The following is a 24612-nucleotide window of genomic DNA, read 5'->3' on the forward strand; positions in this document are numbered from 1 at the left end:
TCTCACAGTCTAACAGACTGCAAACACACAAAACAACACACAGAGTTTCTTATATCGATACACAATGAATCATTATTTTCATCATGAACATGAGTGGCTTTCATTTTGGTTTCATCTTCTTTTGTACAAAACAATATAAAAGAAAAGCAAAATGTTTTGAAAAAAGTTTGTATCAGAAATGTTTTTTTTAAATATTACTTTCTTTAATAGTTAATAGTAAAACGAGGCAGCTGATGTGAAGTGGAACATATTAGCAGAAAATGTCTCACTTTATGGATCTATACTATATGTTGCTGAGTTATGGCGACAGCATTATAGCACCTTATTTAACTGCATCAAAAGTGATTTGCATAGCGTGGACAGTTCTGAGAGTAATGAGTCAATGGCACTTACATCATATGAGCTGCACCAAGCTATCAATAAACTGTCTGAAGGCAGAGCAAGTGGTTCAGACCATATTACTGCTGAACACCTTCAATATGCTAGTCCGAGGTTAGCTCCTCTCCTCGCTGTTTGTTTTACTGGCTTCATGGTTCACGGCTTGTTACCAGACTCAATGCTGTCTGTTCTCTCAGTGCCAGTCATTAAAAACAAAGCTGGTAAAGTATGTAGCCTAGAGAATTACAGGCCCATTGCTTTGGCCAGCGTCCTGTCAAAAGTCCTGGAAAGAATTCTGCTGGACAGAATACAGGACTTCATCACCTCCACAGATAACCAGTTGGGCTTTAAAGCCAAACATGGCACTGACTTGTGTATACCGGTATATGCCTTAAAGGACATTGTAAACAAATACAGAGGTCAAAACTCATCACTTCTTATGTGTTTTATTGATGCCTCCAAAGCTTTTGATCGTGTTAATCAAAGTCAATTATTTTTTAAACGGAGCCAAAGAGGTGTCCCCACATACATTGTGAGAATTCTGGCTTACTGGTATGAGCACCAGACTATGCAAGTAAAATGGGGTGAAAGTGTCTCAGCCCCATTTGGGGTTAGCAATGGTGTCAGACAAGTTCTGTTTAATCTGTATATTGATGATCTGTCCAAGCAACTGAAAGCCTGTACTACTGGTGCATGATGGGTAATACTCTGGTTAATCACATCATGTATGCAGATGATCTGGTGATCTTTAGTCCTTCTAGCGCTGGTCTTCAGCAGCTCCTCACTATATGTACTGTGTACGGTGTGGAACATGACATCAAACACAACGCCAGTAAGAGTGCTATCCTGATCTGTCCAACTAAAGAGGACAAATGTCTAAACTCCCCTGACTTCAAATTGTCTGACAATAATCTTGGTGTCTGTAGTGAAGTCAAATATCTTGGTCATTTTTTAACAGAACACATGACCGATGATAACGACATTTCCAGGCAATGTGGTATGATGTCTGCACAAGCAAACACCGTCTCACGCAAGTTTGGTGTGTGTACAGATGGAGTGAAGATGTCTCTGTTCAGAGCATATTGTACTCCACTCTACACTGCACACTTGTGGTCAAACTACAGAACAAAGAGTTTGCAGAGACTTCAAGTAGCGTACAATGACGCCATGAGAATACTGTTCAAGAGAGCGAGATGGAGTAGTGCTGGTGAAATGTTTGTGGCTGCACGAGTCAACACTTTCCAAACTGTTTCAAGAAATCTCATGTACAAATTCATCTGTAGACTGAATGACTCTGAAATGTGATCATAGTTGTTTTAACCAACATAAGGTTTAGCACCACACGCTGCCAGTCCCAGCTGTGGAGACATTGGTACAGCTGTCTCTTCATAAGGCATTGCTAGGCCTCTGTACTTTTATTGTTTGTGTCTGTACTTTTATGTATCTGTTTCTATGGACCCCGAGTCTGAAATAAAGTCTTTCTATCTATCTATACGTAGATAAATCAAATAGAGTTATTGATGAAACATGAAGGTGCTGCACTAGCAGCAGACAGTGAACCCACCTCAGAGTCTCCAGTCTACAATGTGGACTCTCCAGAAAACCACTCAGCAGCTTCACTCCTGAATCCTTCAGGTTGTTGTCGCTCAGATGCAGTTTTCTCAGATGGGAGGGGTTTGACTTCAGAGCTGAGCCCAGAGAAGAACAGCCTTCCTCTGTGATCTCACACCATGACAGACTGCAAACACACAAAACAACACACAGAGTTTCTTATATCGATACACAATGAATCATTATTTTCATCATGAACATGAGTGGCTTTCATTTTGGTTTCATCTTCTTTTGTAAACAGACATTTTGTGAAAATCCTGTCACTGTAAAGACATTTAAAACCATTGATCAGTATTGATCCAGATTCTTCAGAGCGGATCAGAAAATTAATTATTATTATTAGTATTATCAATAAAATATATTGAAAAATATAAAATGCTCTGAAAAAAGTCAGCATCAGAAATGTTATTTTTTTAAATTACTTTATCAGTTATTTTCCTAAAATTAAAAAAGGTTTGGTTCTTTAAGTGTGATTAAATTAAACATTATTTTTTTAATGATTACCATTGAGTCTCTCAAGTAGTATATAAAGTATATTCATCAAGTATAGTACAGTCTCGTATATTCAATTCACTTTTTGTGTCTCTTTGAGTGACATTTAGTAGGTAAAGGTCAGGGGGCCCCTGACACTTTGGGCCCCTGGGCCTGTGCCCGGTAGGCCTGTTCAGTAATCCATCCAACAGCAGGATGAAGCCAGACAAGTTGTACATTTCATGATTGTAGAGGATGACATGCAGACAACGAGGCAGCTGATGTGAAGTGGAACATATTACCAGAAAATGTCTCACTTCATGGATCTATACGTAGATAAATCAAATAGAGTTATTGATGAAACATGAAGGTGCTGCACTAGCAGCAGACAGTGAACCCACCTCAGAGTCTCCAGTCTACAATGTGGACTCTCCAGAAAACCACTCAGCAGCTTCACTCCTGAATCCTTCAGGTTGTTTCCTCTCAGATCCAGTTCTCTCAGATGGGAGGGGTTTGACTTCAGAGCTGAGTCCAGAGAAGAACAGCCTTCCTCTGTGATCTCACAGTCTGACAGACTGCAAACACACAAAACAACACACAGAGTTTCTTATATCGATAAACAATGAATCATTATTTTCATCATGAACATGAGTGGCTTTCATTTTGGTTTCATCTTCTTTTGTAAACAGATATTTTGTGAAAATCCTGTCACTGTAAAGACATTTAAAACCATTGATCAGTATTGATCCAGATTCTTCAGAGCGGATCAGAAAATAAATTATTATTCATAAAATATATTGAAAAATACCAAATGCTCTGAAAAAGTCAGCATCAGAAATGTTATTTTTATAAATTACTTTATCAGTTATTTTCCTAAAATTAAAAAAGGTTTGGTTCTTTAAGTGTGACTAAATTAAACATTATTTTTTAAATGATTACCATTGAGTCTCTCAAGTAGTATATAAAGTATATTCATCAAGTATAGTACAGTCTCGTATATTCAATTCACTTTGTGTGTCTCTTTGAGTGACATTTAGTAGGTAAAGGTCAGGGGGGCCCCTGACACTTTGGGCCCCTGGGCCTGTGCCCGGTAGGCCTGTTCAGTAATCCATCCAACAGCAGGATGAAGCCAGACAAGTTGTACATTTCATGATTGTAGAGGATGACATGCAGACTCTAAGACTTGCCTGATAGTCACTGTGGGATATATGAGTTATAATGTAAGAGCTTATGTCCACCTTTGAGGTGTTTCAAATGGCAAAAATATGGACATATTGCAGCAGCGTGCAAAGGGAAACAAAAGTGTGGAAAATGTGGAGGGGAACATGAGTATGGGAAATGTGAGGACGGGACAGAGCTCAAATGTGCAAATTGCGGAGGTGCACATGGTGCGGCCTATGGTGGGTGTGAAGTGAGAAAGAAGGCAGTGGAAGTGCAGCAGCTGAAAGTGAAAATGAACATATCATATGCAGAAGCAGCAAAGATGGTTCAGAGGGAGAGTAGAGTGGAGGGGGAGGGGAGATATATCAAGGAAGGAACCGTCTCAACAGTCAAATGAACAACTTGTGACAAAGAGTCAAAGGGGAGATGGGAATATATTGATAGTAAATAAGGAGAGCTTTGTGTATTTCATGGCTGAAGTATTTAACTGCACATTCCAAGCAAAAGGGAGATCTGAGAAGATTGAAACAACAGTAAAGAGTGCAGCAAGATCTCTAAATATTCATGGGATAACTGGGATGGCTGTTCAGGAAGAGCTTAAAAAACAGGAACAGTTAAAGAAAGAAACACGTTCACAGGACTAGTCGTGATGTTAATTCTGCAGTGGAATGCAAGCAGTCTGTTGGCAAATGGCCAAGAATTGAAAGCTTTTCTTCATGGGTTAGAATATAAACCAGATATAATATGTGTTGAAGAGACATGGCTTAAACTAAACTCAGATTTAGTGATTCAGGGATGTGTGTGCATAAGAAGGGATAGAGAACGGGGTAATGGGGAGGATGTGCTACCTTTGTTAGGAAAGGAATTCATTACAGAGAAACAGAAAAAGGGAAAGACCTGGAATATGTAGTTGTTGAAGTGTGGTTAGAGGTGAATTTCTACAATCTGTGTCAACGATTGGAATTAGAAGCATGAGAGGCAATAAAGGGAGCAGACAGAAGAAGGGTCATTTGGTGTGGTGATTTGAATGCACATAGCACTCTCTGGGGAGTGGATAAGACTGATAGGAATGGATTGATAGGAGAGGAGGTGATGGACTCCTTGGAACTTGTATGTTTAAATGATGGGAGGTTCACAAGAATGAATTACAAGTCAGGTAATGAGTCAAGTTTAGACCTGACAATGGCATCACGGTCATTGCAGGTATTTGTGTGGGAGGTATGGAAGCATTCTACTGTTGGAAGTGATCATTACCCCATTTTCTGTAGAGTAGGAAGTTAAATGTTTTGAAAAAAGTTAGTATCAGAAATAGTTTTATTTAAATATTACTTTAATCCTTATTTTCCTAAAACTTACCAGAAAATGTCTCACTTCATGGATCTATACGTAGATAAATCAAATAGAGTTATTGATGAAACATGAAGGTGCTGCACTAGCAGCAGACAGTGAACCCACCTCAGAGTCTCCAGTCTACAATGTGGACTCTCCAGAAAACCACTCAGCAGCTTCACTCCTGAATCCTTCAGCTTGTTGAAGTTCAGATCCAGTTCTCTCAGATGGGAGGGGTTTGACTTCAGAGCTGAGTCCAGAGAAGAACAGCCTTCCTCTGTGATCTCACAGCCTGACAGACTGCAAACACACAAAACAACACACAGAGTTTCTTATATCGATACACAATGAATCATTATTTTCATCATGAACATGAGTGGCTTTCATTTTGGTTTCATCTTCTTTTGTAAACAGACATTTTGTGAAAATCCTGTCACTGTAAAGACATTTAAAACCATTGATCAGTATTGATCCAGATTCTTCAGAGCGGATCAGAAAATACAATAGTGTTATTATTAATAAAATATATTGAAAAATACCAAATGCTCTGAAATTTTTTCCGAAACATTATAAAAAAAAGGTTTGGTGTGATTCAATTTAACTTTATTTTAATGATGGACATTGAGTCTATCAAGTATAGTATACAAAGTATATTTATCAAGTGTATTGTAGTATATTCAAGTAACTTTTGTCTCTTTGTCGTCTTTTTGTGCCACTTTGTGGACTTTTTTTGTCTCTTAGTCTCTTTAGTGTCTCTTTGTAGTGTGGAGAATTTCAGTATTAAACGCATTATAAGTACGATTAAATAACCCCCTAGTGATGAGTAGAAGTGTCACAATAATAATATGTCAGTCACAATATGTTTACAATATTCTTGCTAATAGAAGATATTATGTGTTACAGTGTATTAACTCATTGAATGTATTAAATCATAAAAGTAGAGTCACTAAAGGTATTAAAGCACTAAGAATAGTTTGAGGGTCAGACAGGGATTCTGAATGAGACATGCAGCAAATGGAGGATGTGGTCAGTGGGGAGGACAAGCTGACCAGAGGTGGAGTCAAGACAGATGTTTTGCGAGGAGAGAAGATGTATCGATAATGGGAGGAGACAGAATTCAAATGGAGCCAATCACTAATCGCCACGGAGGGTCATTCAGATGTTTTATGACTGTTTGACATTTCCAACTGTCGGGGCATATAAGAGACTGTTCTGGAGAGAATTCCTCAGACCACATCTGCTCTCGTTTTTCAGCACCTGGATTCAGACCTGTGAGTGAGATGCGTGCGTGTGGTCTGTGTTCTCGAGAACATTACTATTGATAGTTCATTCCGTTTGTAAGTGAACTTTGTGTAGTACATTAAATATTGTTTAATTTTGAAACCGGATCCAGTTCAGTTTTTCTGATGCGCGTGTGCAGTAGGAAGCTTGAAGCCGAAATCTCCCTGCAGCCTGCTGAAGCCTCGCATCCTTCTGTTTAAAACCCTAACAACAGTCATTTAGTGTCTCTTTGTAGTCATTTAGTGTCTCTTTGTAGTCTTTTAGTGTCTCTTTGTAGTCATTTAGTGTCTCTTTGTAGTCATTTAGTGTCTCTTTGTAGTCTTTTAGTGTCTCTTTGTAGTCATTTAGTGTCTCTTTGTAGTCTTTTAGTGTCTCTTTGTAGTCTTTTAGTGTCTCTTTGTAGTCATTTAGTGTCTCTTTGTAGTCTTTTAGTGTCTCTTTGTAGTCTTTTAGTGTCTCTTTGTAGTCATTTAGTGTCTCTTTGTAGTCATTTAGTGTCTCTTTGTAGTCTTTTAGTGTCTCTTTGTAGTCATTTAGTGTATCTTTGTAGTCTTTTAGTGTCTCTTTGTAGTCTTTTAGTGTCTCTTTGTAGTCATTTAGTGTCTCTTTGTAGTCTTTTAGTGTCTCTTTGTAGTCTTTTAGTGTCTCTTTGTAGTCATTTAGTGTCTCTTTGTAGTCATTTAGTGTCTCTTTGTAGTCATTTAGTGTCTCTTTGTGGTCTTTTAGTGTCTCTTTGTAGTCTTTTAGTGTCTCTTTGTAGTCTTTTAGTGTCTCTTTGTAGTCTTTTAGTGTCTCTTTGTAGTCTTTTAGTGTCTCTTTGTAGTTGTGTAGTGGGCGTGGTCTGTGCTCTGCTGCAGGGAAGAGATCTGTGGGAGTGGTTCAGGGGAACAGTGCCAGGGTTAATTGGCACAGCTGTAACCGGTTGCTAATTATCCCTCATTCCTCTTCAGCAGCAGCAGGCTGGAGCTCTGGTGGCCGGTGAGACACAGAGGAAGAGGAACACCAGCCCACGAGAGTCAGACTGATTGATGCACACTGGCCTGTGTGCGCTCCGAGGAGCCGGGCAGCAGGAGAGAGCACACGGCAGTGTGAAGTTTTGTTTAAGTTTGTAAATAAAATACGTTTGAGTAAACCTCAACTGCTGAAGACGGTGTGGTGTGTTGAGGACCCGCGAGTAACACGGAGTCGGCTACACTGGCGCCTGAACCACTCCACAGATCTCTCCCCTGCAGCCGAGCACAGACCACGCCCACTACCACAGTAGACTTTGTGTCTCTTTGAGTGACATTTAGTAGGTAAAGGTCAGGGGGCCCCTGGGCCTGTGCCCGGTAGGCCTGTTCAGTAATCCATCCAACAGCAGGATGAAGCCAGACAAGTTGTACATTTCATGATTGTAGAGGATGACATGCAGACAACGAGGCAGCTGATGTGAAGTGGAACATATTACCAGAAAATGTCTCACTTCATGGATCTATACGTAGATAAATCAAATAGAGTTATTGATGAAACATGAAGGTGCTGCACTAGCAGCAGACAGTGAACCCACATCAGAGTCTCCAGTCTACAATGTGGACTCTCCAGAAAACCACTCAGCAGCTTCACTCCTGAATCCTTCAGCTTGTTTCCACTCAGATGCAGTTTTCTCAGATGGGAGGGGTTTGACTTCAGAGCTGAGCCCAGAGAAGAACAGCCTTCCTCTGTGATCTCACACTCTGACAGACTGCAAACACACAAAACAACACACAGAGTTTCTTATATCGATACACAATGAATCATTATTTTCATCATGAACATGAGTGGCTTTCATTTTGGTTTCATCTTATTTTGTAAACAGACATTTTGTGAAAATCCTGTCACTGTAAAGACATTTAAAACCATTGATCAGTATTGATCCAGATTCTTCAGAGCGGATCAGAAAATACAATATTATTATTAATAAAATATATTGAAAAATACCAAATGCTCTGAAATTTTTTCCGAAACATTATAAAAAAAAGGTTTGGTGTGATTCAATTAAACTTTATTTTAATGATGAACATTGAGTCTATCAAGTATAGTATACATGGTATATTTATCAAGTGTATTGTAGTATATTCAAGTAACTTTTGTCTCTTTGTCGTCTTTTTGTGCCACTTTGTGGACTTTTTTTGTCTCTTAGTCTCTTTAGTGTCTCTTTGTAGTGTGGAGAATTTCAGTATTAAACGCATTATAAGTACGATTCAATAACCCCCTAGTGATGAGTAGAAGTGTCACAATAATAATATGTCAGTCACAATATGTTTACAATATTCTTGCTCTTAGAAGATATTATGTGTTACAGTGTATTAACTCATTGAATGTATTAAATCATAAAAGTAGAGTCACTAAAGGTATTAAAGCACTAAGAATAGTTTGAGGGTCAGACAGGGATTCTGAATGAGACATGCAGCAAATGGAGGATGTGGTCAGTGGGGAGGACAAGCTGACCAGAGGTGGAGTCAAGACAGATGTTTTGCGAGGAGAGAAGATGTATCGATAATGGGAGGAGACAGAATTCAAATGGAGCCAATCACTAATCGCCACGGAGGGTCATTCAGATGTTTTATGACTGTTTGACATTTCCAACTGTCGGGGCACATAAGAGACTGTTCTGGAGAGAATTCCTCAGACCACATCTGCTCTCGTTTTTCAGCACCTGGATTCAGACCTGTGAGTGAGATGCGTGCGTGTGGTCTCTGTTCTCGAGAACATTACTATTGATAGTTCATTCCGTTTGTAAGTGAACTTTGTGTAGTACATTAAATATTGTTTAATTTTGAAACCGGATCCAGTTCCGTTTTTCTGATGCGCGTGTGCAGTAGGAAGCTTGAAGCCGAAATCTCCCTGCAGCCTGCTGAAGCCTCGCATCCTTCTGTTTAAAACCCTAAGAACAGTCATTTAGTGTCTGTTTGTAGTCTTTTAGTGTCTCTTTGTAGTCATTTAGTGTCTCTTTGTAGTCATTTAGTGTCTCTTTGTAGTCATTTAGTGTCTCTTTGTAGTCATTTAGTGTCTCTTTGTAGTCATTTAGTGTCTCTTTGTAGTCTTTTAGTGTCTCTTTGTAGTCTTTTAGTGTCTCTTTGTAGTCTTTTAGTGTCTCTTTGTAGTCTTTTAGTGTCTCTTTGTAGTCTTTCAGTGTCTCTTCGTAGTCTTTTTGTGTCTCTTTGTAGTCTTTTAGTGTCTCTTTGTAGTCTTTCAGTGTCTCTTTGTAGTCTTTTAGTGTCTCTTTGTAGTCATTTAGTGTCTCTTTGTAGTCATTTAGTGTCTCTTTGTAGTCATTTAGTGTCTCTTTGTAGTCTTTTAGTGTCTCTTTGTAGTCATTTAGTGTCTCTTTGTCGTCTTTCAGTGTCTATCTGTAGTCTTTTAGTGTCTCTTTGTAGTCTTTTAGTGTCTCTTTGTAGTCTTTTAGTATCTCTTTGTAGTCTTTCAGTGTCTCTTTGTAGTCTTTTAGTGTCTCTTTGTAGTCTTTTAGTGTTTTTTTGTAGTCTTTCAGTGTCTCTTTGTAGTCTTTTAGTGTCTCTTTGTAGTCTTTTAGTGTCTCTTTGTAGTCTTTTAGTGTCTCTTTGTAGTCTTTAGTGTCTCTTTGTAGTCTTTTAGTGTCTCTTTGTAGTCATTTAGTGTCTCTTTGTAGTCTTTTAGTGTCTCTTTGTCGTTGTGTAGTGGGCGTGGTCTGTGCTCAGCTGCAGGGAAGAGATCTGTGGGAGTGGTTCAGGGGAACAGTGCCAGGGTTAATTGGCACAGCTGTAACCGGTTGCTAATTATCCCTCATTCCTCTTCAGCAGCAGCAGGCTGGAGCTCTGGTGGCCGGTGAGACACAGAGGAAGAGGAACACCAGCCCACGAGAGTCAGACTGATTGATGCACACTGGCCTGTGTGCGCTCCGAGGAGCCGGGCAGCAGGAGAGAGCACACGGCAGTGTGAAGTTTTGTTTAAGTTTGTAAATAAAATACGTTTGAGTAAACCTCAACTGCTGAAGACGGTGTGGTGTGTTGAGGACCCGTGAGTAACACGGAGTCGGCTACACTGGCACCTGAACCACTCCACAGATCTCTCCCCTGCAGCCGAGCACAGACCACGCCCACTACCACAGTAGACTTTGTGTCTCTTTGAGTGACATTTAGTAGGTAAAGGTCAGGGGGGCCCCTGACACTTTGGGCCCCTGGGCCTGTGCCCGGTAGGCCTGTTCAGTAATCCATCCAACAGCAGGATGAAGCCAGACAAGTTGTACATTTCATGATTGTAGAGGATGACATGCAGACAACGAGGCAGCTGATGTGAAGTGGAACATATTACCAGAAAATGTCTCACTTCATGGATCTATACGTAGATAAATCAAATAGAGTTATTGATGAAACATGAAGGTGCTGCACTAGCAGCAGACAGTGAACCCACCTCAGAGTCTCCAGTCTACAATGTGGACTCTCCAGAAAACCACTCAGCAGCTTCACTCCTGAATCCTTCAGCTTGTTTCCACTCAGATCCAATTTTCTCAGATGGGAGGGGTTTGACTTCAGAGCTGAGTCCAGAGAAGAACAGCCTTCCTCTGTGATCTCACAGCCTGACAGACTGCAAACACACAAAACAACACACAGAGTTTCTTATATCGATATACAATGAATCATTATTTTCATCATGAACATGAGTGGCTTTCATTTTGGTTTCATCTTCTTTTGTAAACAGACATTTTGTGAAAATCCTGTCACTGTAAAGACATTTAAAACCATTGATCAGTATTGATCCAGATTCTTCAGAGCGGATCAGAAAATAAATTATTATTATTAGTATTATCAATAAAATATATTGAAAAATATAAAATGCTCTGAAAAAAGTCAGCATCAGAAATGTTATTTTTTTAAATTACTTCATCAGTTATTTTCCTAAAATTAAAAAAGGTTTGGTTCTTTAAGTGTGATTAAATTAAACATTATTTTTTTAATGATTACCATTGAGTCTCTCAAGTAGTATATAAAGTATATTCATCAAGTATAGTACAGTCTCGTATATTCAATTCACTTTTTGTGTCTCTTTGAGTGACATTTAGTAGGTAAAGGTCAGGGGGCCCCTGACACTTTGGGCCCCTGGGCCTGTGCCCGGTAGGCCTGTTCAGTAATCCATCCAACAGCAGGATGAAGCCAGACAAGTTGTACATTTCATGATTGTAGAGGATGACATGCAGACAACGAGGCAGCTGATGTGAAGTGGAACATATTACCAGAAAATGTCTCACTTCATGGATCTATACGTAGATAAATCAAATAGAGTTATTGATGAAACATGAAGGTGCTGCACTAGCAGCAGACAGTGAACCCACCTCAGAGTCTCCAGTCTACAATGTGGACTCTCCAGAAAACCACTCAGCAGCTTCACGTCTGAATCCTTCAGGTTGTTTCCACTCAGATCCAGTTTTCTCAGATGGGAGGGGTTTGACTTCAGAGCTGAGCCCAGAGAAGAACAGCCTTCCTCTGTGATCTCACAGTCTGACAGACTGCAAACACACAAAACAACACACAGAGTTTCTTATATCGATACACAATGAATCATTATTTTCATCATGAACATGAGTGGCTTTCATTTTGGTTTCATCTTCTTTTGTAAACAGACATTTTGTGAAAATCCTGTCACTGTGAAGACATTTAAAACCATTGATCAGTATTGATCCAGATTCTTCAGAGCGGATCAGAAAATTAAATATTATTCATAAAATATGTTGAAAAATACCAAATGCTCTGAAAAAATCAGCATCAGAAATGTTAAAAAAAGTCTTTAGCAGTTATTTTCCTAAAAATTCAAAAAAGGTTTGGTTCTTTAAGTGTGATTCAATTAAACTTTCTTTTTTTAATGATGAACATTGACAGGGTTCCCACGGTACCTGGAAACCATGGAAAACATGGAATTTATTTTTTCATTTTCCAGGTTTGGAAAAGTCATCGAAACTGAGCAAAAGTTAACACTTACATGGAAATTGAAACAGTTGTCCTGGAAAATTGTATTGGATGATTTGTAAAATAGTAATAAAATGAAACTATTGAGCACAGAATTAAGATGAGTTTATAAAAACCCTTTACATGTCAACAGCTTTTACTGTAGATAGAAATGGATGATCCCATGTTGTAGAGCAGGGATTCCCAAAGTGGGGTGCGCGAGAGGAAAAATGTAATGGTGCAGTCCTGTCTCCTAAAAATTACGTTCCCCCAAAACTAAAATTCATTCTCAATTACGTTGGACTAAAAACGTATTTTCTCCCTGATTACGTTTGTGTTTGACGTGTTACAAATACTCCCGGATTTTACACGCGGGCCTTTGTGGAGGTGTTGTAGCCGCGTAATGTTCCTCGTTGCTCGGCCTGGATGAGCGGGTTTCTGCCGGAGACAGGCGGCGTGTTGTGGTCGTATTCTGACCGCGTAATCGGGAGAAGGAGAGGCGGCGGTGGTGTTAAAATGTTGATTAGAAACGTATTTGTAATACGTCAATGTAATAAATCAAACATAAACGTAATCAGGGAGAAAATACGTTTTTGGTCAAACGTAATTGAGAATGCATTTTAGTTTTGGGGGAACGTAATTTTTAGGAGACAGTCGGTGCAGTGAGGTTCTGGCTGTCTGGGTCTACAAAACACGTTTGTTGTTCATCTACAGCTTGTTGCATTATTTCATGCATTGATATTATCAATAAGACATAATCTCTAAGCATTTACAATGTAGACTTGACTGGCACATCTTTTAAATCAAGTAAGTAGTCAGGTGTCCTAGGGGGTTGTGTGTGTGAGGGGAGGGGGGCGCGGATGGGGGCGGAAAGCTTCAGGGGCCTATAGATCATCACTTAATATGGTACCTGGAAAATCAGGAGGTAGCATGGAAATTATTTTCAAGGCAAGCGTGGGAACCCTGATTGAGTCTCAAGTAGTATATTTATCAAGTATAGTGTAGTATATCCAAGTAACTTTTTGTGTCTCTTTGTAGTCAGTTTGTGTCTTTTTGTGTCTCTTTGAGTGACATTTAGTAGGTAAAGGTCAGGGGGGCCCCTGACACTTTGGGCCCCTGGGCCTGTGCCCGGTAGGCCTGTACAGTAATCCATCCAACAGCAGGATGAAGCCAGACAAGTTGTACATTTCATGATTGTAGAGGATGACATGCAGACAACGAGGCAGCTGATGTGAAGTGGAACATATTACCAGAAAATGTCTCACTTCATGGATCTATACGTAGATAAATCAAATAGAGTTATTGATGAAACATGAAGGTGCTGCACTAGCAGCAGACAGTGAACCCACCTCAGAGTCTCCAGTCTACAATGTGGACTCTCCAGAAAACCACTCAGCAGCTTCACTCCTGAATCCTTCAGCTTGTTTCCACTCAGATCCAGTTTTCTCAGATGGGAGGGGTTTGACTTCAGAGCTGAGCCCAGAGAAGAACAGCCTTCCTCTGTGATCTCACAGCGTGACAGACTGCAAACACACAAAACAACACACAGAGTTTCTTATATCGATACACAATGAATCATTATTTTCATCATGAACATGAGTGGCTTTCATTTTGGTTTCATCTTCTTTTGTAAACAGACATTTTGTGAATGTCCTGTCACTATAAAGACATTTAAAATCATCATTACAGTGAAATAAGTTATTCCAGTGTAGTAGATCGCTCTAACAAACTAAAAGCACGACTTAAACCGTCCTGGTTCCCTGAAAGCAGGTGGGCCAAAGGATGTTCATGTTGGTTGGACAAGTCATCCAACACTTTGATCCCGAGCAGGATAGTGACCAGTTCACCGTTCAGTTTACACCATTATTTCCTAACGCATATGTTACGTGCCGTGTTGTGCTTGTGCTCTCCCTCTGTTTTCCCTCTGTCTTCTCGAGTGTCACCCTCTGTCCCGGATGCAAGCTGCAGCGGCTGATTGGACGCGGCTGCGGACAATCGCGATCAGCGTTGGATAAGAGGAGAGGAACTCCTGAAGAACAACCTCTTGGGCAGACCACAGTAGTGAGGCTGTGCGTGTGAGCTGACAACCCTTGGGCAACGCGTAGTGGTGGAGCTGCGTGTGTGTTGCACCTTTGTTCCAGCCGTGTGGGCTGTTGTGTGTATAGTGTCGCTTTCTTTCTATCAGGAAGTAGTTTTCTTTTGCTGCCGTGCAAGCAGCTAGCCTTTTTACAATAAATACTCTTTTTGTTAAACCGTCATCATTGCTCAGTCTCTTTCCCCGGGAAATAAACACCGTTACTCCCCGCATCCCTTAGACGCCAAAAAGGGGAACGTAACAGCATATTAGCAGAGACACTAGCAGACATTGTTATCCCACAGTAACATGTTGGTAACACCACCATGAACTTAGTAGATCTGACACTTAGACCACTTCCTCATCTTTGTAGTAAATCACCTGATCCTGACCTGAGAGTTTCAAGTGTACAATGTGGACTCGCCAGTCCAGCAGAGAGCTGCTTCACTCCTGAGTCCTGCAGGTTGTTCTTACTCAGGTCCAGCTCTTTCAGACTAGAGGACTGGGAGCTGAGGATGGAGGACAGAGCTTCACAGCTTCTCTGTGAGAGGTTACAGTCACTCAGCCTAGGGGAGGAACAGGGATCAACACAAACATAATGTTTAATCAAAGTCAAATATCAAACATATTTAGTAATGGTGATGTATCCGTAGTGTATCCACATACAGAGCTTTGTTGGAGGCTTTGATCACTGGCAGCAGCCTCAGAAGAGCCTCCTCTGAAGCAGAGTATTTCTTCAGGTCAAACTCATCCAGATCTTTTTGTGATGACAGTAAGATGAAGACCAGAGCTGACCACTGAGCAGGAGACAGTTCATCTGTGGAGAGACGTCCTGAACTCAGGGACTGTTGGATCTCCTCCACTAGAGAACCATCATTCAGTTCATTCAGACAGTGGAACAGATTGATGCTTTTCTCTGGAGACACATTCTCACTGATCTTCTTCTTGATGTACTGGACTGTTTGCTGATTGGTCTGTGAGCTACTTCCTGTCTGTGTCAGCAGACCGTGTAGGAGTTTCTGATTGGTCTCCAGTGAAAGACCCAGGAGGAAGCGGAGGAACAAGTCCAGGTGTCCATTTGGACTCTGTAAGGCCTTGTCCACAGCACTCTGGTAGAGATGTTTAGGTTCACTTCTGAAGACACTCGGCCACCAGGAGGACCGCAGCAGGTTGACACCAGAGTTGATGAAGGTCAGATGGACATGAAGAGCAGCCAGAAACTCCTGAACACTCAGATGGACGAAGCAGAACACCTTGTCCTGGTACAGTCCACTCTCCTCCCTAAAGATCTGTGTGAACACTCCTGAGCACTTTGAGGCTGCTGCGATATCGATGCCACACTCTGTCAGGTCGGATTCATAGAAGATCAGTTTGCCTTTCTGCAGCTGTTCAAAAGCCAGTTTCCCCAGAGACTCAGTCATCTCCCTGCTCTCTGGACTCCAGTGTTGATCTGTCTCAGCTCCTCCATCATACTTGACCTTCTTCCGTTTGGACTGAACCACCAGGAAGTGGATGTACATCTCAGTCAGGGTCTTGGGCAGCTCTCCTCCCTCTCTGGTCTTCAACACCTTCTTCAGAACTCCAGCAGTGATCCAGCAGAAGACTGGGATGTGGCACATGATGTGGAGGCTTCGTGAGGTCTTGATGTGGGAGATGATCCTGCTGGCCTTCTCCTCATCACTGAATCTCTTCTTGAAGTACTCCTCCTTCTGTGGGTCAGTGAACCCTCTGACCTCTGTCGTCATGTCAACACACTCAGTCGGGATCTGATTGGCTGCTGCAGGTCGTGTGGTTATCCAGAGGCGAGCAGAGGGAAGCAGGTTCCCCCTGATGAGGTTTGTCAGCAGCACATCCACTGAGGTGGACTCTGTAACATCAGTCAGGATCTCAGTGTTGTTGAAGTTCAGAGGAAGTCGAAACTCATCCAGACCGTCAAAGATGAACAGAACCAGGAACTTTTCAAAGCTGCAGATTCCTGCTTCTTTGGTTCCACTGAAGAAGTGATGAACAAGTTCCACCAAGCTGTACTTTTTCTTTTCCAGCACATTCAGCTCTCTGAAAGTGAATGGAAAGATGAACTCTATGTCCTGGTTGGCTTTGCCTTCAGCCCAGTCCAGAGTGAACTTCTGTGTTAAGACTGTTTTCCCAACGCCAGCCACTCCCTTTGTCATCACTGTTCTGATTGGTTCCTCTCCTCCAGGTGAGGCTTTAAAGAGGTCTTCTTTTCTGATGGTTGTTTCTCGTCTGTCTGGTTTGCAGTATGCTGTTTCAATCTGTCTGACCTCATGTTCATCATTGACCCCTGCAGTCCCTCCCTCTGTGATGTAGAGCTCTGTGTAGATCTCATTCAGAAGGGTTTTCTTTTTCTTTTCTAATTTAGCGATTCCCTCAAACACACTCTGGAACTTCTTTTGAAAGTTGGATTTGAGTTTCTGCTGACACTCCAGAATATCTGGATGAATAAAACAAAGACAAAAATCAATGAGGGGTTGTTTCAGTGAATGTGAGTCATTTCTAACAAGTGTACACATTTCTGTATCAATGAAATCTATTTATCTCATTTGATAACTAAAGGCTCTGAATAGGTTAACGATTGTAGAATGACTTTGTATCATTTAACATCAACTGACATGTTGTGCTTCATGTGTGCATGAACTCTGTGGTCTGCAAATAACCAGAAGGTTTATTACTTCATTACAGAGGGAATTAATGACGTCCAAGCAGCATCTTACAGTCACACCAGTGTGCTACTTCTAAACATTAGAGGCAACAGAAACAGGATTGTCTGCCTTTATTTCGTTGACTTTTCTGAAATTTTTAACAGATTTTCTCCGGTGGGCGTGTGTTTGGTAGCTTCTTCTGAAAGCCAAAGTGCAACTCGCTGTTTTACGTTTAAAGTCTTTGTGAGATGTAAGTTTGATCTTTGTGTTCATACCATGACTTACCTTTGGGTTCTGATTTGGTTTTTGATAAACTCTTCACAAGATCATTCTCACCAATCTTCACTAAAACTATTCGGGTCACTTTCATAGTGTCTCTGCTGTATTTCTTGACCATCTGATCCACTGTGTCCATCCGGTCTGCATTCTCCAGTTGACTCTTTGGGATTGTTGGAAAGTCTTCTAGGCACTCTTGTTTCTGCAAAAACCACTTGAATTTTTTAAACTGGACGTCTTCTAACTTCTGCAAAGTGTCCAAGAGCTCTTTAGATAAACTTGATAAACTCTTCACGAGATCATTCTCACCAATCTTCACTAAAACTATTCGGGCCACTTTAATAATATTGTCTATGCAGTAGTTGTTGACCATCTGATCCACTGTGTCCATCCGGTCTGCATTCTCCAGTCGACTCTTTCGGATTGCTGGGAAGTCTTCTATGACCTCCTCCAAAAACCACTTGAATTTTTTAAACTGGTCGTCTCCTAACTTCTGCAAAGTGTCCAAGAGGACCTCTTTAGGTGTCTCCATCTGTCCTCTCTGTCAAGATACAAAAGATATTGTTTCAAAATACTATTATTCTTACATTTTAAAGTCATGTGATGAAAGAATAATGATCATGCTGTACATATTTACTGACAATCAGCCACTTAAAGGAGAGCATGAAGGAGGTTGATTGATTGCGTAATGCACATGTGAGGACAGTGCGTCAAAACCTGTCCAACAGGTGGTAGATGTCAGCCTATCAGAGGTGTTTGTATTTCCTCATTCCTCTCCCTCACCTGCAGCTGACTCATGTTGTGTTGTTGAGTGTTGGAGACGGTTATTGTAATGTGTGTTATGCTTTCTTAAATCAAATCAAGTGTTCACTGAGTCCTTCCTTTCCTTTAGAACACGTCCTCACAGCGAGCCAATCAGACACATCACAGGTGAGCTGATGTAGTTCTCCTCTCTGTCCACTAGATGATGCTAACTAACCATCTAAAGAGATGAAGATCAGCTCAGTTCAGAAAGATTCAATGAAGCAGCAGCAACTTGGATCACATGCACGTCTCACTGATGAGACACAATGTGACGTTTACATGTATTTATCTATAAAAGTGTTATTTTGAATGAAGATTTGGTGAAACATGTTCAATCACATTCTTCTATATTGATTTATAACCTACATGTTGTAACATTTCTGAGCAGCAGCTTCTAAAAGTTTACAGTCAAAAGAATCAGTGTGAAGCCGTCAAATAAGCAGAAGATCACATGACGATGAAGAAGCAGAAGAAACACGTGAACATCTCATGTTATCACCAACAGACCATCAAACTGAAGGACTCGGATCAAACTCAGTGCTCCTGTTTCAGATACAAAGTGCAGCTCACATGAGACACTGGAGACACTCTGGATGTTGGATCTGATCCTGGAGCAGTGTCAGTAAAGACATGACATGAAGCTCTCAGACACGCTCTCTACATGCAGATCAATGGATCAGCAGTGTGCATCGTGTTCGGTCTGTTTAAATGCTGGAGCTCAAAGTCACAGAGCACAAGTTCACCTCAGGGGGCTTTACCACCGCGCTGCAGTGCTCAAAGAGTTAAAGTGTTTGATGCAGTCAGAATGCTCACATCTGATTATTTATTTTAATTATAACAAATACTGAAGAGTTCAAGATGAGACATAGAACACTGAATTAAAACGCATAGAAGCTTTTGCTAGTTTAGTTCAATCAATGGAATGAGACAGAAACACACTTGATGAGTGACAGAAGAAAGTGGTGCCTGTGGTTTCAGAGGTAGTCCAGGTTGTCCTGCTGTTCATCAGACAATAAGTGACAGCAGCTGATGTAACATGGGACAGTACCTCTGATAACAACACTGTTAGGCCTGGACGGTCTGTAGATTATTAAAGTGATCACTGGATCTTTAGAGTTTACCATCAAATCAAGATGTTCAAATGAAGTAAAACTGAGATAAAAACGAGTCATTATTTAGAGATGTGATGTTTAAAAGTCCCAAATGAACCGGCTGATAGTCAGGAGCAGGAGGTAGCAGAGGTTCAGAGGGACTGTCAGTAAATAGTTGTGGTTAGCACCAGAGGGGTTTGACATAGAGCGTGCTGCAGAGGGTCTGTGACAGGAAGTGATGCTTATAGGAATGAGTTTCTCTCAGGAGAGCATGAAGGAGGTTGCTTGATTGCGTAATGCACATGTGAGGATCAATTACAGGCCTGTGGATGTTTTCTGAGGTATAACAGGAGGATCATAAGACGGCTAACATGCTGTGACTTATTTACAGTCTATTACATACATGTTACAGGTTATTATAGCATTTCCACTGTTACGACACCATCACACACACAGGTCCTCTAGGACGGGTTCTGTCCTCTGGGACAGTCGTGACATGAAGTGAGCAAACAGGACTCCACTAGTGGAACCAAGTGTGTGTCAGGGTTGTTAAGATGGTTGTGTTGTGAACATTCAGAGTGTTAACAGTTAAAAAAAACTCAGCTTGATCCAACCTGTCAGACCAGTTCAGACACTCAGATTACAAACTTCTGTTGAAACTACTTGAGAAACATGAACATTATATTTCTAAAACTCATTGTTCTTTATCTCAGAGAGGAATTCTACTGCAGATAACAAATCTATCTTTAGAAACATCGTTCTATTCTCCAGTTAAACAGAGAAACAACACAAAGAGATCAAAGTGATCCTGATGATCAAACATGTACAGATTCCTCTGGTAGGATTCTCACCTGCTGAACTCACTTCAGGTCAGTTTACAGACACGTTGCACCTTCATGTGTGGAGGAAACACTGGAGAGAAGAAGCTGCTCATGTCCTCCTGTCAGTCCTGGTGTCTGTGTCCATTTGATCTGAGGACGCCGTCACACCCTCATCACTTCAGAGTCCAAGTCTAAAATAAAACCAGTGAGACGTCAAAACCTGTCCAACAGGTGGTAGATGTCAGCCTATCAGAGCTGGTAGATGTCAGCCTGTCAGAGGTGGTAGATGTCAGCCTATCAGAGGTGGTAGATGTCAGCCTATCAGAGGTGGTAGATGTCAGCCTATCAGAGGTGGTAGATGTCAGCCTATCAGAGGTGGTAGATGTCAGCCTATCAGAGGTGGTAGATGTCAGCCTGTCAGAGGTGGTAGATGTCAGCCTGTCAGAGGTGGTAGATGTCAGCCTGTCAGAGGTGGTAGATGTCAGCCTGTCAGAGGTGGTAGATGTCAGCCTATCAGAGGTGGTAGATGTCAGCCTATCAGAGGTGGTAGATGTCAGCCTGTCAGAGGTGGTAGATGTCAGCCTGTCAGAGGTGGTAGATGTCAGCCTGTCAGAGGTGGTAGATGTCAGCCTATCAGAGGTGATAGATGTCAGCCTACCACTCTGGATGTTGGATCTGATCCTGGAGCAGTGTCATTGAAGATATGACTTTAATCTTTTATTCACACGGTGGATGTGAGGATATTATTCTCTGGAGAAATGTATCTGTTGATCAAATCTTTATGTATTTATTAGTCTTGTTATTGATCTCACCCGACTACTAATAATGATTAGAACATATTGAAATCTGTGTCAATATCCACAGCTACATTTTCATGTGAATATACATGCATATCAATGGATCAGCAGTATGCATCATGTTCAAGACCAGCAAAGATAGAAACAGCTGAGTCAGGACCAGCAGAGTCGGGACCAACTGAGTCGGGACCAACTGAGTCGGGACCAGCAGAGTCGGGACCAGCAGAGTCGGGACCAACTGAGTCGGGACCAACTGAGTCGGGACCAGCAGAGTCGGGACCAACTGAGTCGGGACCAGCAGAGTCGGAACCAGCAGAGTCGGGACCAACTGAGTCAGGACCAACTGAGTCAGGACCAGCAGAGTCAGGACCAGCAGAGTAGGGACCAACTGAGTCAGGACCAACTGAGTCAGAACCAGCAGAGTCAGGACCAGCAGAGTCAGAACCAGCAGAGACGCCTCAGCGTTAAAAACAACTTGTAAAGAATCATTCAGTGTTTTTTCACAACATTCAAACATCAGTTTCCAAACTCATTTCCTGACTTTCAGTCTGCAGAAACTGAACTCAGCTTCAGTTTTAGTTTTGTTTGAATGCATAAATATCTTTAAACATGTTGATGATGATGAAGGTCTGTGAGTGTCTGAACTGGCTGTTTTTCTTTCTATGAGCAACATAACTTTCTGAATATCTCGCTCAGTCTGACTTCTCTATTTTAGTTTCCATTAGTTACTGCTGTTAGTATCACTTCTGATGCACTTTGTATTTTCACTCTTGCATTTAATCTTTGCACTGGCTTCCTGTCCAACAAAGAATTGACTTTAAAATCCTGCTGTTGGTTTACAAAGCACTGAATGGTTTAGGGCCAAAATACATCTCTGATCTGCTGCTACCTTATTGTAGCACCTAGTTACCACAGAGATCCGGTTCACAACACCGTAAAGGCACATACACACAGGAAGCAGTGTTATAAAAATATAAATGCTTTATTGGTCCAACCTATGTGGAGTAACCAGTGACAGCTGGGTTAGCAGGCAGGAGGAGTCCACAGACCAGGCGATAAGATAGATAAACAATTTAAAGCCAAATAAACAAAACAAAAAGACCAAGGCAGCGTCCCACTAACTAGAAAAGAAATGAAAACAAAAACATAAGTACTCACCAATAACTGCCAATAACCAGAAAACCAACCCAAAAGATTATCCTTCCACCCACCTGTTCAGCAACCCAGCCACCCCCACTTGGATTCCCCCCCAGCTACCGTTGGGTGCACTGCTCAGGAAACTCTAAAATAACACAAATACACCTTTACATATCCCTTAATTATACTGAATTTCCCCAGCACATGAAATACATAAAATGAATATACCTGAAACAGCCATCCCCCAAACACACGCTGTCCCCTCCGTAACTGACGCCTCTCCGACACTGCGCTACTGACGCAACGTATGCGGCCTCACCATACGGCTCCGCTTGTTGTGGGAGAGAAAGCAGGTGGACTCACGACGGACCCACTAGTTACACCGTCAGTTCCACTTGGTTACATCGTGAACCATCCCGACCCCTCAGGTCATCTGGGACCGGTCTACTTTCTGTTCCCAGAGTCAGAACTAAACATGGAGAAGCAGCGTTCAGTGTTTCTGCTCCACATATCTGGAACAAAGTCCCAGAAAGCTGCAGGTCTGCTGAGACCCTCAGCTCATTTAAATCAAGATTGAAGACTTTTCTGTTTGCTGCTGCCTTTAATTGAACAACGTTCAATTAATATATTCATCAATTTCCTGCATTTCTGCATTTTATTTCTTACACTGTTTTTTAATTGTTTTTGAAATCTCCTTTTCTTTTGCCTTATGTTTTGATGCTTTTAATGGTTTTATGTGAAGCACTTTGAATTACCTTGTTGTTGAAATGTGCTACACAAATAAACTTGCCTTGCCTTGCCTTTGTTCTTGTATTTTACTTCTTTCCCAAAGGTGTCAGAATGACTTCTTCTACACTTAATACTTGTTACTCTATTGTTTATTCCACTGTTTTTCTTCTGCTGTAATCTTTAATGAAAGAATATACTTCTGGATTAATAAAGTTATATCTTATCTTTTCTTCACAAACTATTTTCTTCTTTGCGATGCATTCAAAGACAATCTGAGACTTGAGACTCGACTGCTGCAGTGATGAGCCATCAGAAAATCAGACAAATCAAAAATAAAATAAACAACAACAATGTACAACCTGAGGAGGATGATCTGAATAATAGTGAGGAAGATGTTAAATGTAATTTGATTTTGTGTTAAATAATGAAGTGGAGACATTGAGAGGTCAAAGGCCTCCTGAATAAAAGTGACCAAGTTCATAGAATATGTACAAAATAAATAACATCACAAACCAGAAGATATTTGAGTTGATAAACAAGTTAAAAATAATTTCAATGCTTCAAAAACAGTTTAATTAATTAATTTAAATTCAATGTTTGAGCAGAAACAGTTTGTGTTTCAGACAAAACTTCAGGAATCTAAATGCAAAAACCCGACAGACTTCTTTTAGTTTAACGAGTTTGAGTTGCGTTTTTGTTGTTGTTGTATTGATCATATGCTCAGTCTTGTCTTTCACCGCTCACTGCAGTTCCTCATATCCGTTCAGTTCACAAACATGGACGATCATCGCTGTGTTACGAAACAGAGACGGAAGCAGCTCTGAACTCTTACAAAATGTTGAGCAGCAGAAGATTCAACTGTTTCACCACCAGGAAGTGTTTCTCTCTGTTCCTCTTTTCACTGAAAAACAGATTTACACTGCCTGGAAATGTGAAGAAGTCACAGAAACACACTTTACCTTCATTTATACTCACAGAAACACACTTTACCTTCATTTATACTCACAGAAACACACTTTACCTTCATTAATACTCACAGAAACACACTTTACCTTCATTTATACTCACAGAAACACACTTTACCTTCATTTATACTCACAGACACACACTTTACCTTCATTTATACTCACAGAAACACACTTTACCTTCATTAATACTCACAGAAACACACTTTACCTTTACCTTGTGATTTGATCCGCAGAGGAGAAGCCTGGAGCACCGACAGACCCGTCACATTCCTCCGTGCTGCTGCTGCTGAGCGGGGCGGAGCCACGAGGAACTCTCACTCTGTTCCTTTCTTTCAAACTTAAACACCTGTTATATTTTGTCAAACGTTTTCTTCAAAAGAAAAGTAACATTTAAAGGATATTTTCTCGAGGACTGCACTTGAGTACAAGAGCGACTTGTACTCAGTGGTGTAAGAAGTATTCAGATCCTTTACCACACTCAGTACAAAGTACAATAATTACCTCTGAGATGTAGTGCAGTAAAAAGTACAATATGTACTTCTGAGATGTAGTACAGTAAGAAGTACAATATGTACCTCTGAGATGTAGTACAGTAAAAAGTACAATATGTACCTCTGAGATGTAGGACAGTATAAAGTACAATATGTACCTCTGAGATGTAGTACAGTATAAAGTACAATATGTACCTCTGAGATGTAGTACAGTATAAAGTACAATATGTAACTCTGAGATGTAGTACAGTATAAAGTACAATATGTACCTCTGAGATGTAGGACAGTATAAAGTACAATATGTACCTCTGAGATGTAGTACAGTATAAAGTACAATATGTACCTCTGAGATGTAGGACAGTATAAAGTACAATATGTACCTCTGAGATGTAGGACAGTATAAAGTACAATATGTAACTCTGAGATGTAGTACAGTATAAAGTACAATATGTACCTCTGAGATGTAGGACAGTATAAAGTACAATATGTACCTCTGAGATGTAGGACAGTATAAAGTACAATATGTAACTCTGAGATGTAGTACAGTATAAAGTACAATATGTACCTCTGAGATGTAGGACAGTATAAAGTACAATA

The 24612-nt window shown here is 40.9% G+C and overlaps 1 protein-coding gene across 1 annotated transcript; it reads right to left on the reverse strand.

The window, feature by feature from the left end:
* Window positions 1–9: 9 nt before the first annotated feature.
* Window positions 10–23819, reverse strand: LOC306777929 (NACHT, LRR and PYD domains-containing protein 3-like; the record flags this gene model as incomplete). Its single annotated transcript, XM_079269235.1, has 13 exons — window positions 23739–23819; window positions 19937–20084; window positions 17187–17718; window positions 14908–16693; window positions 14634–14807; window positions 13525–13690; window positions 11558–11700; window positions 10639–10812; window positions 7778–7951; window positions 5077–5250; window positions 2864–3035; window positions 1962–2085; window positions 10–17 (listed from the first exon to the last, which is right to left on the reverse strand). The coding sequence occupies exons 3-13, from the start codon at window positions 17707–17709 to the stop codon at window positions 10–12; spliced, it is 3618 nt and encodes a 1205-aa protein (XP_079125361.1). The 5' UTR covers window positions 17710–17718; window positions 19937–20084; window positions 23739–23819.
* Between the last annotated feature and the right edge of the window lie 793 nt (window positions 23820–24612).

The sequence above is a fragment of the Melanostigma gelatinosum genome, assembly GCF_949748355.1.
Source record: "Melanostigma gelatinosum genome assembly, chromosome: 5".
Classification (NCBI taxonomy): Eukaryota; Metazoa; Chordata; class Actinopteri; order Perciformes; family Zoarcidae; genus Melanostigma; species Melanostigma gelatinosum.